Consider the following 17,500-nt stretch of genomic DNA (forward strand, 5'->3'; position numbering starts at 1 on the left):
CTCTAACTCTGTTGACCCCTGCTACTGAGTCTGTACCCTGACTTAACCTCTGTTGATCCCCGCTTCAATTTTGAGTACAGATCATGTTCCTGTTACATGTACGGTACCAGTCAAAAGTTTGGACACACCGACTCATTCCAGGGTTTTTCTTTATTTTTACTATTTTCCACATTGTAGAATAATAGTGAAGACATCAAAACTATGAAATAACACATATGGAATCATGTAGTAACCAGAAAAGTGTTAAACAAATCAAAATATATTTTATGTTTTAGATTCTTCAAAGTTGCCACCCTTTGCCTTGGTGACAGCTTTGCACACTCTTGGCATTCTCTCAACCAGCTTCATGAGGTAGTCACCTGGAATGCGTTTCAATTAACAGGTGTGCCTTGTTAATTTGTGTAATTTCTTACCTTCTTAATGTGTTTGAACAGCTCAAATAGCAAAGAGAAAAGACATGAAGGTCAGTCAATCCGGAAAATGTCAAGAACTTTAAAAAAAAAGTTTCTTCAAGTGCAGTCGCAAAAACCATCAAGCGCTATGATGAAACTGGCTCTCATGAGGATCACCACAGGAGTTACCAGCCTCAGAAATTGCATCCCAAATAAATGCTTCACAGAGTTCAAGTAACAGACACATCTCAACATCAACTGTTCAGAGGAGGCCTTCATGGTGGAATTGCAGCAAAGAAACCACTACTAAAAGGACACCAATAATAAGAAGAGACCTGCTTGGGCCAAGAAAGACGAGCAGTGGACATTAGACTGGTGGAAATCTGTCCTTTGGTCTGATGAGTTCAAATTAGAGATTTTTGGTTTCAACCGGCGTGTCTTTGTGATACGCAGAGTAGGTGAAAGGATCTCCCCATGTGTGGTTCCCACCGTGAAGCATGGAGGAGGAGGTGTGACGGTGTGGGGTGGGGGGCTTTGCTGGTGACACTGTCAGTGATTTGTTTAGAATTCAAGGCACACTTAACCAGCATGGCTACCACAGAATTCTGCAGCGATACACCATCCCATCTGGTTTGTGCTTAGTAGGACTATCATTTGTTTTTCAACAGGACAATGACACATCACACCTCCAGTCTGTGTAAGGGCTATTTGACCAAGAAGGAGAGTGATGGAGTGCTGCATCAGATGACCTGGCCTCCACAATCACCGACCACAACCCAATTGAGATGATTTGGGATGAGTTGAGTGAAGGAAGGAAAAGCAGCCAACAAGTGCTCAGCATAGGTGGAAAAGCATTCCATGTGATGCTGGTTGAGAGAATGCCAAGAGTGTGCAAAGCTGTCATCAAGTCAAAGGGTGGCTACTTTGAAGAATCTAAAATCAAAAATATATTTTGATTTGTTTTACATTTTATGTTGTTTTGGTGTCTTCACTATTATTCTAGTGAATACCCTGGAATAAGTAGGTGTGTACTGTATGTGTGCTTGAACTTTGACCCTCAGTGTTGAAAGAGGGGTTGTTGATCACCCCAGTACAGGTGTAGTTCAGCTCTCTCTCTCACCTGAGGGTTAGGTTAGTTTCCACACCCCGCTCAGTCTGTACCTGTACCATTTTGGTGTCTGGGGGCTAAGTTAGGAGATGTTCAACTTTTTGTGTCTGGGGGCTAAGTTAGGAGATGACATAGCCTTACTGAACCCACTAACATCTTCTCACATAGCCTTACTGAACCCACTAACATCTTCTCAACAGACTTACTGAACCGACTAACATGTTCCAACATAGACTTACTGAACCCACTAACATGTTCTCACACAGACTTACTGAACCCACTAACATGTTCTCACACAGACTTACTGAACCCACTAACATGTTCTCACATAGACTTACTGAACCCACTAACATGTTCTCACATAGACTTACTGAACCCACTAACATGTTCTCACACAGACTTACTGAACCCACTAACATGTTCCAACATAGACTTACTGAACCCACTAACATGTTCTCACACAGACTTACTGAACCCACTAACATGTTCTCACACAGACTTACTGAACCCACTAACATGTTCTCACACAGACTTACTGAACCCACTAATCTGTTCTCACATAGACTTACTGAACCCACTAACATGTTCTCACATAGACTTACTGAACCCACTAACATGTTCTCACATAGACTTACTGAACCCACTAACATGTTCCAAAATAGACTTACTGAACCCACTAACATGTTCCAACATAGACTTACTGAACCCACTAACATGTTCTCACACAGACTTACTGAACCCACTAACATGTTCTCACACAGACTTACTGAACCCACTAACATGTTCTCACATAGACTTACTGAACCCACTAACATGTTCTCACATAGACTTACTGAACCCACTAACATGTTCTCACATAGACTTACTGAACCCACTAACATGTTCTCACATAGACTTACTGAACCCACTAACATGTCCCAACATAGACTTACTGAACCCACTAACATGTTCTCACACAGACTTACTGAACCCACTAACATGTTCTCACATAGACTTACTGAACCCACTAACATGTTCTCACATAGACTTACTGAACCCACTAACATGTTCCAACATAGACTTACTGAACCCACTAACATGTTCCAACATAGACTTACTGAACCCACTAACATGTTCTCACACAGACTTACTGAACCCACTAACATGTTCTCACACAGACTTACTGAACCCACTAACATGTTCTCACATAGACTTACTGAACCCACTAACATGTTCTCACATAGACTTACTGAACCCACTAACATGTTCTCACACAGACTTACTGAACCCACTAACATGTTCCAACATAGACTTACTGAACCCACTAACATGTTCTCACACAGACTTACTGAACCCACTAACATGTTCTCACACAGACTTACTGAACCCACTAACATGTTCTCACACAGACTTACTGAACCCACTAATCTGTTCTCACATAGACTTACTGAACCCACTAACATGTTCTCACATAGACTTACTGAACCCACTAACATGTTCTCACATAGACTTACTGAACCCACTAACATGTTCCAAAATAGACTTACTGAACCCACTAACATGTTCCAACATAGACTTACTGAACCCACTAACATGTTCTCACACAGACTTACTGAACCCACTAACATGTTCTCACACAGACTTACTGAACCCACTAACATGTTCTCACATAGACTTACTGAACCCACTAACATGTTCTCACATAGACTTACTGAACCCACTAACATGTTCTCACATAGACTTACTGAACCCACTAACATGTTCTCACATAGACTTACTGAACCCACTAACATGTCCCAACATAGACTTACTGAACCCACTAACATGTTCTCACACAGACTTACTGAACCCACTAACATGTTCTCACATAGACTTACTGAACCCACTAACATGTTCTCACATAGACTTACTGAACCCACTAACATGTTCCAACATAGACTTACTGAACCCACTAACATGTTCCAACATAGACTTACTGAACCCACTAACATGTTCCAACATAGACTTACTGAACCCACTAACATGTTCTCACATAGACTTACTGAACCCACTAACATGTTCTCACATAGACTTACTGAACCCACTAACATGTTCCAACATTGACTTACTGAACCCACTAACATGTTCTGACATAGACTTACTGAACCCATTTCTTGTATTTTTCGTCAACGATCTACCTGAAATACTATGTAAAAGTGTAAGAAAAATTCTAACATTTATATAATATTTATGAAAAATAAAACACTCATATATCTTGGTTTCCACCCCGTGAGTCTATACATGTTAGAATGACATTTGGCATTGATTACAGCTGTGAGTCTTTTTGGGTACGTCTCTTAAGAGCTGTCCACACCAGGATTGTTCAACATTTACATATTTTTTAAAAACATTTTTGTAATTTAGCAGAAACTTTTATCCAGAGCGACTTAAAGTGAATGTATTCATCTTAATAAGATAGCTAGGTGGGACAACAACAGGCCAAGAGATCTGAGGTAGCAGAACGGAGTGCTCAGGTTGGGGTGTAGGGTTTGAGCATAGCCTGAAAGTAGGGAGGGACAGTTCCTCTTGCTGCTCCAAAGGTAAGCAACATGGATGTGAGCTTCAACTAGGAGCCAGTGGAGTGTGGGGAGAAGCAGGGTGACATGAGAGAACTTGGGAATGTTTGAACACCAGGCGGGTTGCAGTGTTCTGGATAAGTTGAAGGGGTTTGATGGCAGAAGCGCGGAGTCCAGCCAACAGAGAGTTGTAGTAGTCCAGACGGGAGATGACAAGTGCCTGGATTAGGACCTGCGCTGCTTCCTGTGTGAGGTAGGGCCGTACTCTACAGATGTTGTAGAGCGTGAACCTGCAGGAGCGGTGTTTGCAGAGAACGACAGGGTGTTGTCCAGGGTCACACCAAGGTTCTTTGCACTCTGGGAGGGCGACACTGTGGAGTTGTCAACCGTGATCTCGGTGGTCTTTAAGCGGCAGGCATTCCCCGGGAGGAAGAGCAGTTCCATCTTGTCCAGGTTGAGCTTGAGGTGGTGGGCCGACATCCAACCTGAGATATCTGCCGGGCAGGCAGAGGTGCGTGTCGCCACCTGGGTGTCAGAAGGGGGTAATTCAACATTCTTCAAGCTCTGTCAAATTGGTTGTTCATCATTGCTAGACAACCATTTTCAGGTCTTGCCATAGATTTTCCAGCAGATTTAAGTCAAAACTGTACCTCAGCCACTCAGGAACATTCTCTGTCTTCTTGGTAAGCAACTCCAGTGTAGATTTGGTCTTGTGTTTTAGGTTATTGTCCTGCTGAAAGGTGAATTCATGACCCAGAGTCATGTGGAAAGCAGACTGAACCAGGTTTTCCTCTAGAATTTTGTCTGTGCTTAACTCCATTCCATTTCTTATTTATCCTGAAAAACTCCCCAGTCCTTAACGATGAGAAGTATACCCATAACATGACGCAGCCACTACTATGCTTGAACATATGGAGAGTGGTACTCAGTAATGTGTTGTATTGGATTTGTCCCAACAACAAGTTGCATTCGGGACAAAAAGTGAATTGCTTTGCCACATTTCTTGCAGTTTTACTTTAGTGCCTTGTTGCAAACAGGATGCATGTTTTGGAATATTTTTCTTCCTGTACAGACTTCCTTCTTTTCACTCTTGTCATTTAGGTTAGTGTTGTGGAGTAACTACAATGTTGTTGATCCATCCTCAGCTTTCTCCTATCACAGCCAAATCAAATTTTATTGGTCACATACACGTGCTTAGCAGATGTTATTGCAGGGGTAGCGAAATGCTTGTAAACTCTGTAACTGTTTCAAAGTCACCATTGGCCTCATGGTGAAATCCCTGAGGAGTTTCCTTCCACTCCGGCAACTGAGTTAGGAAGGACGCCTGTATCTTTGTAATGACTGGGTGTATTGATACACCAACCAAAGTGTCATTAATAACTTCACCATGCTCAAAGGGATATTCAATGTCTTTTTTAATCTTGTTGTTGAGATGAGGCGGCAGAGATGTTTAGTAATGTAAAACTCACATCGCGTAGGGAAAATAAGCGAAGGGAACAACTTTTACAGGCTGAAACAGGAAACAAGGTGAGGGATTCATTTTGTGGAGGTGTTGGGAGTTGTGGATAGTACCATGTGTGTGAACTTCACTGAACATTTGGAACAATCAATAGACTTCCTATCAGTTGTGAAACTCCACTGCGTCTAGACAAGGTAGAACCCTGACCCCCCACCCCCAGTTGTGAAACTCCACTGCGTCTAGACAAGGTAGAACACTGACCCCCCACCCCCTTGTTCTAATGGCCTCTCACATTTTAACAGGAGCTAAATACATTTTCCATTTCAATTTTCCTTCCTCCGATGGCTATAATGACCGCCTTGGGCAACACTGTACAGCACAGTAGGCAGTATGCGTTGGTAGCTACTAGCAGCTGCCACCAACTGCCAACATTAGAAGGAAGGAAGGAAATCAATGGGTGTGAAGGGAGGAAAGAATTGAAGGGGAGGTGGGCAATTAGAAACGTTTTTTTCTTTCTTTATAATTACCCTGTAACATTAAACAGAAATACCTATATGAAACTGTGCATTTCTTTATTGCTCTGCGTTGCAGCGTAAATGTCTACGGTTTAGAGGTTTTAACACGTTGAATAGCCTTCAGATACAGGAAGCCATATTCCTTTTTTTCTTTCTTTTTAGACTGAAAGATTTTTAACATCTGAACAGAACGTTGTTGTTTTTTGTTTATTCGGACCAAATGTACGCAAGATTTTAGTTCCAGATTTCCGAGATAAATGTAAAGTCAGATCAAGTAAAAAATTTTTTTTTTTTACTGTACAATGGAATTATAAAATGATATAATTACGTAGGAGACTTTGTTATTAACTCTGTAGGTCGCGGATGTACACATGACGCGTCACTGCATAGCTGGTTCTGAATTACAGGTCTCAGTTCAGATACAGGACTCGACTCTTGCAAATAAGATGTTGGTATTTCCTTAGTACTGTACGTTACTAATGCCTGTCTAAACAAATATCATTATTTATTCATCTATCCAGATCTAACATCTCTACAACCCTTTCCTTTTGGCTAGACCACGGGGATATGGACAAGAAGCTTTCCCTCATTCTGAAACAGTTCTGATCTTATCTCAGGATAGTGTACATCATTTCCTGTGCTTCTTCATTGGTCAGAGCCAAATAAGCCATTAGGGTCAGAACCTGACATGTATGAATGGGCTGACTACCTCACTAAGCTAACATGGTGACAGACAGCTGCTACAGAGCAGAGCAGGGAGAACGGAGATTAATAGACAGGAGCAGACAGGAGCAAACCTGCTTGTCTCGCTCCTCCTCCTCCTTCTCCTGTTCCTCCTCCTCCTCCTCCTCCTGTACCTCCTCCTGTACCTCCACCTGCTCCCCCTCCTGCTCCTCCTGCTCCTCCTCCTTTTCCTTCTCCTGCTCCTCCCTCTGTTCCTACTCCTCCTCCTCCTCCTCTTGCTCCTCCTCCTCCTCCTCCTCTTGCTCCTCCTCCTGCTCCTCCTGTACCTCCTCCTGCTCCTCATCCTGTACCTCCTCCTCCTGTTCCTCCTCATCCTCCTTGTCCTCCTGCTCCTTCTCCTGCTCCTCCTCCTGTACCTCCTCCTGCTCCTCCTCCTGTTCCTCTTCCTCCTGCTCCTCCTGTTCCTCCTCCTGTTCCTCTTCCTCCTGCTCCTCCTGTTCCTCCTCCTGCTCCTCCTCCTGTTCCTCTTCCTCCTGCTCCTCCTGTTCCTCCTCCTGTTCCTCTTCCTCCTGCTCCTCCTGTTCCTTCTCCTGCTCCTCCTGTTCCTTCTCCTGCTCCTCCTCCTGTACCTCCTCCTGCTCCTCCTCCTGTTCCTGCTCCTCCTCCTGTTCCTCCTCCTGTACCTCCTCCTGCTCCTCCTCCTGTTCCTGCTCCTCCTCCTGTACCTACTCCTCCTGCTCCTCCTCCTGCTTCTTCTCCTGCTCCTCCTCCTTTCCCTCCTCCTCCTCCTGCTCCTGCTCCTCCCCTCCTGTTCCTCCTCCTGCTCCTGCTCCTCCTCCTCCTGCTCCTGCTCCTCCTGCTCCTGCTCCTCCTGCTCCTGCTCCTCCTCCTCCTGCTCCTGCTCCTCCTCCGGCTCCTCCTCCTACTCCTCCTCCTCCTGTTCCTCCTCCTCCTCCTTGTCCTCCTGTTCCTCCTCTTGCTCCTCCTCCTGCTCCTCCTACTTCTCCTGCTCCTCCTCCTTTTCCTCCTCCTTCTCCTGCTCCTCCTCCTATTCCTCCTCCTCCTCCTCCTTCTCCCCATGTTCCTCCTCTTGCTCCTCCTCCTCCTCCTGCTCCTCCTCCTGCTCCTGCTCCTCCTCCTGCTCCTCCTCCTTTTCCTCCTCCTCCTCCTCCTCCTGCTCCTCCTGTTCCTCCTCCTGCTCCTTCTCATCCTGCTCCTCCTCCTGCTCCTCCACCTGCTCCTCCTCCTTTTCCTCCTCCACCTCCTGTTCCTCCTCCTGTTCCTCCTGTTCCTCCTCCTGCTCCTTCTCATCCTGCTCCTCCTTCTGCTCCTCCACCTGCTCCTCCTCCTTTTCCTCCTCCACCTCCTGCTCCTCCTCCTGTTCCACCTGCTCCTCCTCCTTTTCCTCCTCCTCCTCCTGCTCCTCCACCTGCTCCTCCTCCTTTTCCTCCTCCTCCTCCTCCTCCTCCTCCTGCTCCTCCTGTTCCTCCTCCTGCTCCTTCTCATCCTGCTCCACCTCCTGCTCCTCCTCCTGTTCTGGATCTTCTCTCTCTCTCTCTCTCTCTCTCTCTCTCTCCTCTCTCTCCTCACTGCTTTGGGCTGAGGTTTAAATACAGAGCTCGTCCCCAGCCACATATACATTCACCACCACCACCAGGGCCCTCCTGCTAAATTTGACACCTCCCTCCCTGGGTAGATAGAAAGTCATGATATTATTAATACGTAATATTATTTATCAATATATTATAGTCACACTGTAAATGTGACAGCGTTTAAATGGGGCCAGTGGAAAAACATGCAGCACTAGACTATCAGGATCAAGGGAGAGAGAAGAATGCAATGAAACTGTCTACAGCAGTAGTCTGACAGGGTCAAGTAGTCTGACAGGGTCAAGTAGTCTGACAGGGTCCAGTAGTCTGACAGGGTCAAGTAGTCTGACAGGGCCAAGTAGTCTGACAGGGTCCACTAGTCTGACAGGGTCAAGTAGTCTAACAGGGTCAAGTAGTCTGACAGGGTCCAGTAGTCTGACAGGGTCAAGTAGTCTGACAGGGTCCAGTAGTCTGACAGGGTCAAGTAGTCTGACAGGGTCAAGTAGTCTGACAGGGTCAAGCCAGTAGTCTGACAGGGTCAAGTAGTCTGACAGGGTCAAGTAGTCTGACAGGGTCAAGTAGTCTGACAGGGTAAAGCCAGTAGTCTGACAGGGTAAAGTAGTCTGACAGGGTAAAGCCAGTAGTCTGACAGGGTAAAGTAGGTAAAGTAGTCTGACAGGGTCAAGTAGTCTGACAGGGTAAAGCCAGTAGTCTGACAGGGTAAAGTAGTCTGACAGGGTAAAGCCAGTAGTCTGACAGGGTCAAGTAGTCTGACAGGGTAAAGCCAGTAGTCTGACAGGGTAAAGTAGTCTGACAGGGTCAAGTAGTCTGACAGGGTAAAGCCAGTAGTCTGACAGGGTCAAGTAGTCTGACAGGGTCAAGTAGTCTGACAGGGTCAAGTAGTCTGACAGGGTAAAGCCAGTAGTCTGACAGGGTAAAGCCAGTAGTCTGACAGGGTCAAGTAGTCTGACAGGGTAAAGCCAGTAGTCTGACTGGGTAAAGTAGTCTGACAGGCAGCCTCCCGGGTGGCGCAGTGCCACCAGAGATTCTGGGTTCGAGCCCAGGTTTTGTCGCAGCCGGCCGCGACCGGGAAGCCCATGGGGCCAGTATTCTGACGGGGTAAAGTAGTCTGACAGGGTCAAGCCAGTAGTCTGACAGGGTAAAGCCAGTAGTCTGACAGGGTAAAGTAGTCTGACAGGGTAAAGCCAGTAGTCTGACAGGGTAAAGTAGTCTGACAGGGTAAAGCCAGGTAAAGTTAAACACCTCTGCCAAAAAACAAAATGTCTGAGCTGCCTTTTCGGGTTCCACCAAACATTGATGGATGTTTCTAGGCCTGTGTTCAAATCAAATCACATGTTATTGGTCACATACACACGGTTAGCAGATGTTAATAGCAAAATGCTCGTGCTTCTACTTCCGACAGTGCAGTAATATCTAACAAGTAATCTAACGATACCACAACAACAACCTAATACATACAAATCTAAAGGGGTGAATGAGAATATGTACATATAAGTATATGGATGAGCGATGGCCGAGCGGCATAGACAAGGTGCAATATATGGTATAAAATACAGTATATACATGGGATATGAGTAATATAAGATATGAATACATTATTCAAGTGATATTGATGATATATTTTGCCTTCCTGTGACATCGGGTGCTATAGGTGTCATGGAGGGCAGGTAGTTTGCCCCCGGTGATGCGTTGTGCAGACCGCACCACCCTCTGGAGAGCCTTGTGGTTGAGGGCGGAGCAGTTGCCGTACCAGGCGGTGATACAGCCAGACAGGATGCTCTCAATTGTGGCTCTGTAAAATTTTTTGAGTGTTTTTGGTGACAAGCCACATTTCTTCAGCCTACTGAGGTTGAAGAGGTGCTGTTGCGCCTTCTTCACCACACTGTTGGTGTGGTGGACCATTTCAGTTTGTCCGTGATGTGTACGCCGAGGAACTTAAAACTTTCCACTTTCTCCACTGCTGTCCCTTCAATGTGGATAGTGGGATGCTCCCTCTGCTGTTTCCTGAAGTCCATGATCATCTCCTTTGTTTTGTTAATGTTGAGTGAGAGGAGAGGGTTAGGGTTAGGGTTCCAGCCACCACACTCTGAGTGCCCTCACCTCCTCCCTGTAGGCCATCTTGTCGTTGTTGGTAATGAAGCCCACAACTATTGTGTCTTCTGCAAACTTAATGATTGAGTTGGAGGCGTGCATGGCCACGCAGTCGTGGGTGAACAGGGAGTACAGGAGGGGGCTGAGCACGCACCCCTGTGGGGCCTCAGTGTTGAGGTTCAGCGAGGTGGAGATGTTGTTTCCTATCTTCACCACCTGGGAGCGGCCCGTCAGGAAGTCCAGGACCCAGTTGCACAGGGCGGGGTTGAGACCCAGGGCCTCCAGCTTGATGATGAGCTTGGAGGGTACTATGGTGTTGAATGCTGAGCTGTAGTCAATGAACAGCATTCTTACATAGGTATTCCTCTTGTCCAGATGGGTTAGGGCAGTGTGCAGTGTGATGGCGATTGCATCGTTTGTGGACCTATTAGGGCGGTAAGCAAATTGGAGTGGTCCTAGGGTGTCAGGTAGGGTGGAGGTGATATGGTCCTTGACTAGTCTATCAAAGCACTTCATGATGACAGAGGTGAGTGCTACAGGGCGGTAGTCATTTATTTCAGTTATCTTTGCCTTCTTGGGTACAGGAACAATGGTGGCCATCTTGAAGCATGTGGGAACAGCAGACTGGGATAGGGAGTGATTGAAAATGTCCGTAAACACACCAGCCAGCTGGTCTGCACATGCTCTGAGGACGCGGCTTGGGATACCGTCTGGGCCAGTAGCCTTGCGAGGGTTAACGCGCCTAAATGTCTTACTCACATTAGCCACAGAGGAGGGGGGCGCAGTTCTTATTAGCGGCACTGTATTATCCTCAAAGCGGGCAAATATGGTGTTTAGTTTGTCTGGAAGCAAGACGTTGGTGTCTGTGACGTGGCCGGTTTAGTTAGTTATAAGACCATCTGCCTCTGAAGTCAGAATGTCTTTCAAAGGCCATCAGGACAACTGAACCTCCATCAGTGTGATATTCAACACCTAAATACTCTGCTAAGGAATTGACAAAACACACATACACACAGCTCTAAATAGATTTGTCATTAGTCTAGATTAGTCTGTAGTCTCCAGGTGATTATGTGCTTTCCTTGGCACCGGAACAAAGCATTATCAGCCGTGGGTCATTTTGTGCGTTATCAGCAGTGGGTAATTTTGTGCATTATCAGCCGTGGGTCATTTTGTGCGTTATCAGCCGTGGGTTATTTTGTGCGTTATCAGCAGTGGGTCATTTTGTGCGTTATCAGCAGTGGGTCATTTTGTGCATTATCAGCCGTGGGTCATTTTGTGCGTTATCAGCAGTGGGTAATTTTGTGCATTATCAGCCGTGGGTCATTTTGTGCGTTATCAGCCGTGGGTCATTTTGTGCGTTATCAGCCGTGGGTCATTTTGTGCATTATGAAACCTGAAAATGTGTCTTTAAGCACACAATGGTACTCAGGAATACTTCAAACTAGTAGTGAAAGTAGCTAAATCAAGTGTCTAAATCAAACAAGTGCTATATCTGCTCTTAATCTGTACCTGCTCTTATAAATACTATTAATCTGTACCTGCTCTTATAAATGCTCTTAATCTGTACCTGCTCTTATAAATGCTCTTAATCTGTACCTGCTCTTATGAAATGCTCTTAATCTGTACCTGCTCTTATAAAATGCTCTTGTGATTTTGTTCAGGTTCAACATGGGAGAAATCTATACGTCAGATTGGCTTTGAAAGGTAAGGCAATTCAAACATACTGTAAATACAAACCTACAGTACACTATACATAATATAGACTTAACAAACTAAATTATTATTATACACCCTAATATTATAGAGATATTGTAGATGTAGAATACAGGGCTTTCAGGAAGTATTCACACCCAGGAGAAAACGGTCACGCCAAACACAGGGCGCATACACACTGACCAACCCAAAACACAGGGTGCATACACACTGACCAACCCAAAACACAGGGTGCATACACACTGACCAACCCAAAACACAGGGCGCATACACACTGACCAACCCAAAACACAGGGTGCATACACACTGACCAACCCAAAACACAGGGCGCATACACACTGACCAACCCAAAACACAGGGTGCATACACACTGACCAACCCAAAACACAGGGTGCATACACACTGACCAACCCAAAACACAGGGTGCATACACACTGACCAACCCAAAACACAGGGTGCATACACACTGACCAACCCAAAACACAGGGTGCATACACACTGACCAACCCAAAACACAGGGTGCATACACACTGACCAACCCAAAACACAGGGCGCATACACACTGACCAACCCAAAACACAGGGTGCATACACACTGACCAACCCAAAACACAGGGTGCATACACACTGACCAACCCAAAACACAGGGCGCATACACACTGACCAACCCAAAACACAGGGCGCATACACACTGACCAACCCAAAACACAGGGTGCATACACACTGACCAACCCAAAACACAGGGTGCATACACACTGACCACACCTAAGCGGGCCTAACAGGCTTAAATAGACCAAAAATCAAGAAACACAAAAGGAATAGGTGCAGCTAATAAGACAAAACTAACAGAATTAATTCCTGTCAAGACAGCAGCTACTCTTCCTGGGGTTTATTATGGATCCCAATTAGTTCCTGTCAAGACAGCAGCTACTCTTCCTGGGGTTTATTATGGATCCCCATTAGTTCCTGTCAAGGCAGCAGCTACTCTTCCTGGGGTTTATTATGGATCCCCATTAGTTCTGCCAAGGCAGCAGCTACTCTTCCTGGGGTTTATTATGGATCCCCATTAGTTCCTGCCAAGGCAGCAGCTACTCTTCCTGGGGTTTATTATGGATCCCCATTAGTTCCTGTCAAGACAGCAGCTACTATTCCTGGGGTTTATTATGGATCCCCATTAGTTCCTGCTAAGGCAGCAGCTACTCTTCCTGGGGTTTATTATGGATCCCCATTAGTTCCTGCCAAGGCAACAGCTACTCTTCCTGGGGTTTATTAAGGATCCTCATTAGTTCCTGCCAAGGCAGCAGCTACTCTTCCTGGGGTTTATTATGGATCCCATTAGTTCCTACCAAGGCAGCAGCTACTCTTCCTGGGGTTTATTATGGATCCCCATTAGTTCCTGCCAAGGCAGCAGCTACTCTTCCTGGGGTTTATTAAGGATCCTCATTAGTTCCTGCCAAGGCAGCAGCTACTCTTCCTGGGGTTTATTATGGATCCCATTAGTTCCTACCAAGGCAGCAGCTACTCTTCCTGGGGTTTATTATGGATCCCCATTAGTTCCTGCCAAGGCAGCAGCTACTCTTCCTGGGGTCCAGCAACATTAACGCAGTTATATACAATTTAAAATATTACATGACATTACATTTCATAACACTTTACCCAACACATTCAGTGTGTTCCCTCAGGCCACTACTCCACTATCACATATCTACAATACAACATCCATGTGTACGTGTGTGTAGAGTGTGTGTCTTATCATGTGTGTGTGTCTGTGTCTATGCCTGTGTGTGTGTGTGTGTCTCTTCACAGTCTCCGCTGTTCCATAAGGTGTATTTTTATCAGTTTTTAAAAATCTGATTCTACTGCTGCATCAGTTACCTGATGTGGAATAGAGATCCATGTAGTCATGGCTCTATGTAGTACTGTGGAATAGAGTTCCATGTAGTCATGGCTCTATGTAGTACTGTGGAATAGAGTTCCATGTAGTCATGTGTCTATGTAGTACTGTGGAATAGAGTTCCATGTAGTCATGGCTCTATGTAGTACTGTGGAATAGAGTTCCATGTAGTCATGGCTCTATGCAGTACTGTGGAATAGAGTTCCATGTAGTCATGGCTCTATGTAGTACTGTGGAATAGAGTTCCATGTAGTCATGGCTCTATGCAGTACTGTGGAATAGAGTTCCATGTAGTCATGGCTCTATGTAGTACTGTGGAATAGAGTTCCATGTAGTCATGGCTCTATGTAGTACTGTGTACCTCCCATAGTCTGTTCTGGACTTGGGGACTATGAAGAGACCTCTGGTGGCATGTCTTGTAGGGTATTTATGGGTGTCTGAACTGTGTGCTAGTAGTTTAGACAGACCTCTGGTGGCATGTCTTGTGGGGTATGTATGGGTGTCTGAGCTGTGTGCTAGTAGTTCAGACAGACCTCTGGTGGCATGTCTTGTGGGGTATGTATGGGTGTCTGAGCTGTGTGCTAGTAGTTCAGACAGACCTCTGGTGGCATGTCTTGTGGGGTATGTATGGGTGTCTGAGCTGTGTGCCAGTAGTTCAGACAGACCTCTGGTGGCATGTCTTGTGGGGTATGTATGGGTGTCTGAGCTGTGTGCCAGTAGTTTAGACAGACCTCTGGTGGCATGTCTTGTGGGGTATGCATGGGTGTCTGAGCTGTGTGCCAGTAGTTTAGACAGACCTCTGGTGGCATGTCTTGTAGGGTATTTATGGGTGTCTGAGCTGTGTGCCAGTAGTTCAGACAGACAGATCGGTTCATTCAGCATGTCAATACCTCTCACAAATAAAAGTAGTGATGAAGTTAATCTCTCCTCCACTTTCAGCCAGGAGAGATTGACATGCATATTATTAATATTAGCTCACTGTGTACATCCAAGGGCCAGCCGTGCTGCTCTGTTCTGAGCCAATTGTTATTATCCTAAGTCCTTCTTTATGGCACCTGACCACACGACTGGACAGTAGTCCAGGTGTGACAAAACTAGGACCTGTAGGACCTGCCTTGTTGATAGTGTTGTTAAGAAGGTAGAAACTAGGACCTGTAGGACCTGCCTTGTTGATAGTGTTGTTAAGAAGGTAGAAACTAGGGCCTGTAGGACCTGCCTTGTTGATAGTGTTGTTAAGAAGGTAGAAACTATGGCCTGTAGGACCTGCCTTGTTGATAGTGTTGTTAAGAAGGTAGAAACTAGGGCCTGTGGGACCTGCCTTGTTGATAGTGTTGTTAAGAAGGTAGAAACTAGGGCCTGTAGGACCTGCCTTGTTGATAGCGTTGTTAAGAAGGTAGAGCAGCACTTTATTATGGACAGACTTCTCCCCATCTTAGCTACTGTTGTATCAATACATTTTGACCATGACAGTTTACAATCCAGGGTTACTCCAAGCAGTTTAGTCACCTCAACTTGCACAATGTCCACATTATTTATTAGAAGATTTATTTGAGGTTTAGGGTTCAGTAAACGATTTGTCCCATAGAAATTCCCACACTTCTCCTTTTATTCTGGGTGATACAAGTGACCGATCTCACAGGTATTTCTTCTCCAAACCGTGTATTCAGTGGAGACTGGTGTGCCTTTAAATCTGAGGAATGTGTTTGATACCGTTCCATTTAATTCCATCCGAACCATTATAATGAGTCCACCCTCCCGTTTTTCCAGCCACTAGCCACCACAGATTGAGTTTGGAGGCTTGTATACAGTCCACTTCCCAAATATCCTTAAGTAGCGCGAGCCGGGTTCTCCAATATGTACCAATACACACCACTTAATGTAATGTATACGTGTGGCCAGAGATCTGACATAGGCTATATGTCCCAAACAGCACCCTATCCCCTTTATAGTGCACTACTTCTGACCAGGTCCCATAGGGCCTGTAGTGCACTACTTCTGACCAAGACCCATAGGGCCTGTAGTGCACTACTTCTGACCATAGGGCCTGTAGTACACTACTTCTGACCATAGGGCCTGTAGTACACTACTTCTGACCATAGGGCCTGTAGTGCACTACTTCTGACCATAGGGCCTGTAGTGCACTACTTCTGACCAAGACCCATAGGGCCTGTAGTGCACTACTTCTGACCATAGGGCCTGTAGTACACTACTTCTGACCATAGGGCCTGTAGTGCACTACTTCTGACCATTGGGCCTGTAGTACACTACTTCTGACCAAGACCCATAGGGCCTGTAGTGCACTACTTCTGACCATAGGGCCTGTAGTACACTACTTCTGACCAAGATCCATAGGGCCTGTAGTGCACTACTTCTGACCATAGGGCCTGTAGTACACTACTTCTGACCAGGACCCATAGGGCCTGTAGTGCACTACTTCTGACCAAGACCCATAGGGCCTGTAGTACACTACTTCTGACCAGGTCTGATTGGGTTGTGGTCGTGCTATATGTAGGGAATTGAGTGTCATTTGGGACGCAACCTAGGTTTCTAAAGACTCTTGATGGTTCTGACCTGTACTTCTCAACTTGGGGTTTCAGTTAATGCATGTTAAACCTCATTATGTCTGGCAGTCTGTCAACAAGCCCTATCTGATGCATGTTAAACCTCATTATGTCTGGCAGTCTGTCAACAAGCCCTATCTGATGCAATGTTAAACCTCATTATGTCTGGCAGTCTGTCAACAAGCCCTATCTGATGCATGTTAAACCTCATTGTGTCTGGCAGTCTGTCAACAAGCCCTATCTGATGCATGTTAAACCTCATTATGTCTGGCAGTCTGTCAACAAGCCCTATCTGATGCATGTTAAACCTCATTATGTCTGGCAGACTGTCAACAAGCCCTATCTGATGCATGTTAAACCTCATTATGTCTGGCAGTCTGTCAACAAGTCCTATCTGATGCATGTTAAACCTCATTGTGTCTGGCAGTCTGTCAACAAGCCCTATCTGATGCATGTTAAACCTCATTATGTCTGGCAGTCTGTCAACAAGCCCTATCTGATGCATGTTAAACCTCATTATGTCTGGCAGTCTGTCAACAAGCCCTATCTGATGCATGTTGAACCTCATTATGTCTGGCAGTCTGTCAACAAGCCCTATCTGATGCATGTTAAACCTCATTGTGTCTGGCAGTCTGTCAACAAGCCCTATCTGATGCATGTTAAACCTCATTATGTCTGGCAGTCTGTCAACAAGCCCTATCTGATGCATGTTAAACCTCATTGTGTCTGGCAGTCTGTCAACAAGCCCTATCTGATGCAATGTTAAACCTCATTATGTCTGGCAGTCTGTCAACAAGCCCTATCTGATGCATGTTAAACCTCCTCACTTTGTCACATTATTTATTATTAGGTTTATTTGAGGTTAGGGCTCAGTTGTGTCTGGCAGTCTGTCAACAAGCCCTATCTGATGCATGTTAAACCTCATTATGTCTGGCAGTCT

General features: G+C 45.6%; 1 protein-coding gene across 1 annotated transcript in view; it reads left to right on the top strand.

Annotated features, from left to right (window-relative positions):
• Positions 1-17,500, top strand: part of LOC112236738 (piezo-type mechanosensitive ion channel component 2-like) — a 207,640-nt gene that overhangs the window by 9,903 nt on the left and 180,237 nt on the right. Inside the window, 1 exon segment of the mRNA XM_042329609.1 lies at positions 12,055-12,097. Within this exon segment, the coding sequence (XP_042185543.1) occupies positions 12,055-12,097 (43 nt within the window).

The sequence above is a fragment of the Oncorhynchus tshawytscha genome, linkage group LG10 (assembly GCF_018296145.1).
Source record: "Oncorhynchus tshawytscha isolate Ot180627B linkage group LG10, Otsh_v2.0, whole genome shotgun sequence".
NCBI classification, from domain to species: Eukaryota; Metazoa; Chordata; class Actinopteri; order Salmoniformes; family Salmonidae; genus Oncorhynchus; species Oncorhynchus tshawytscha.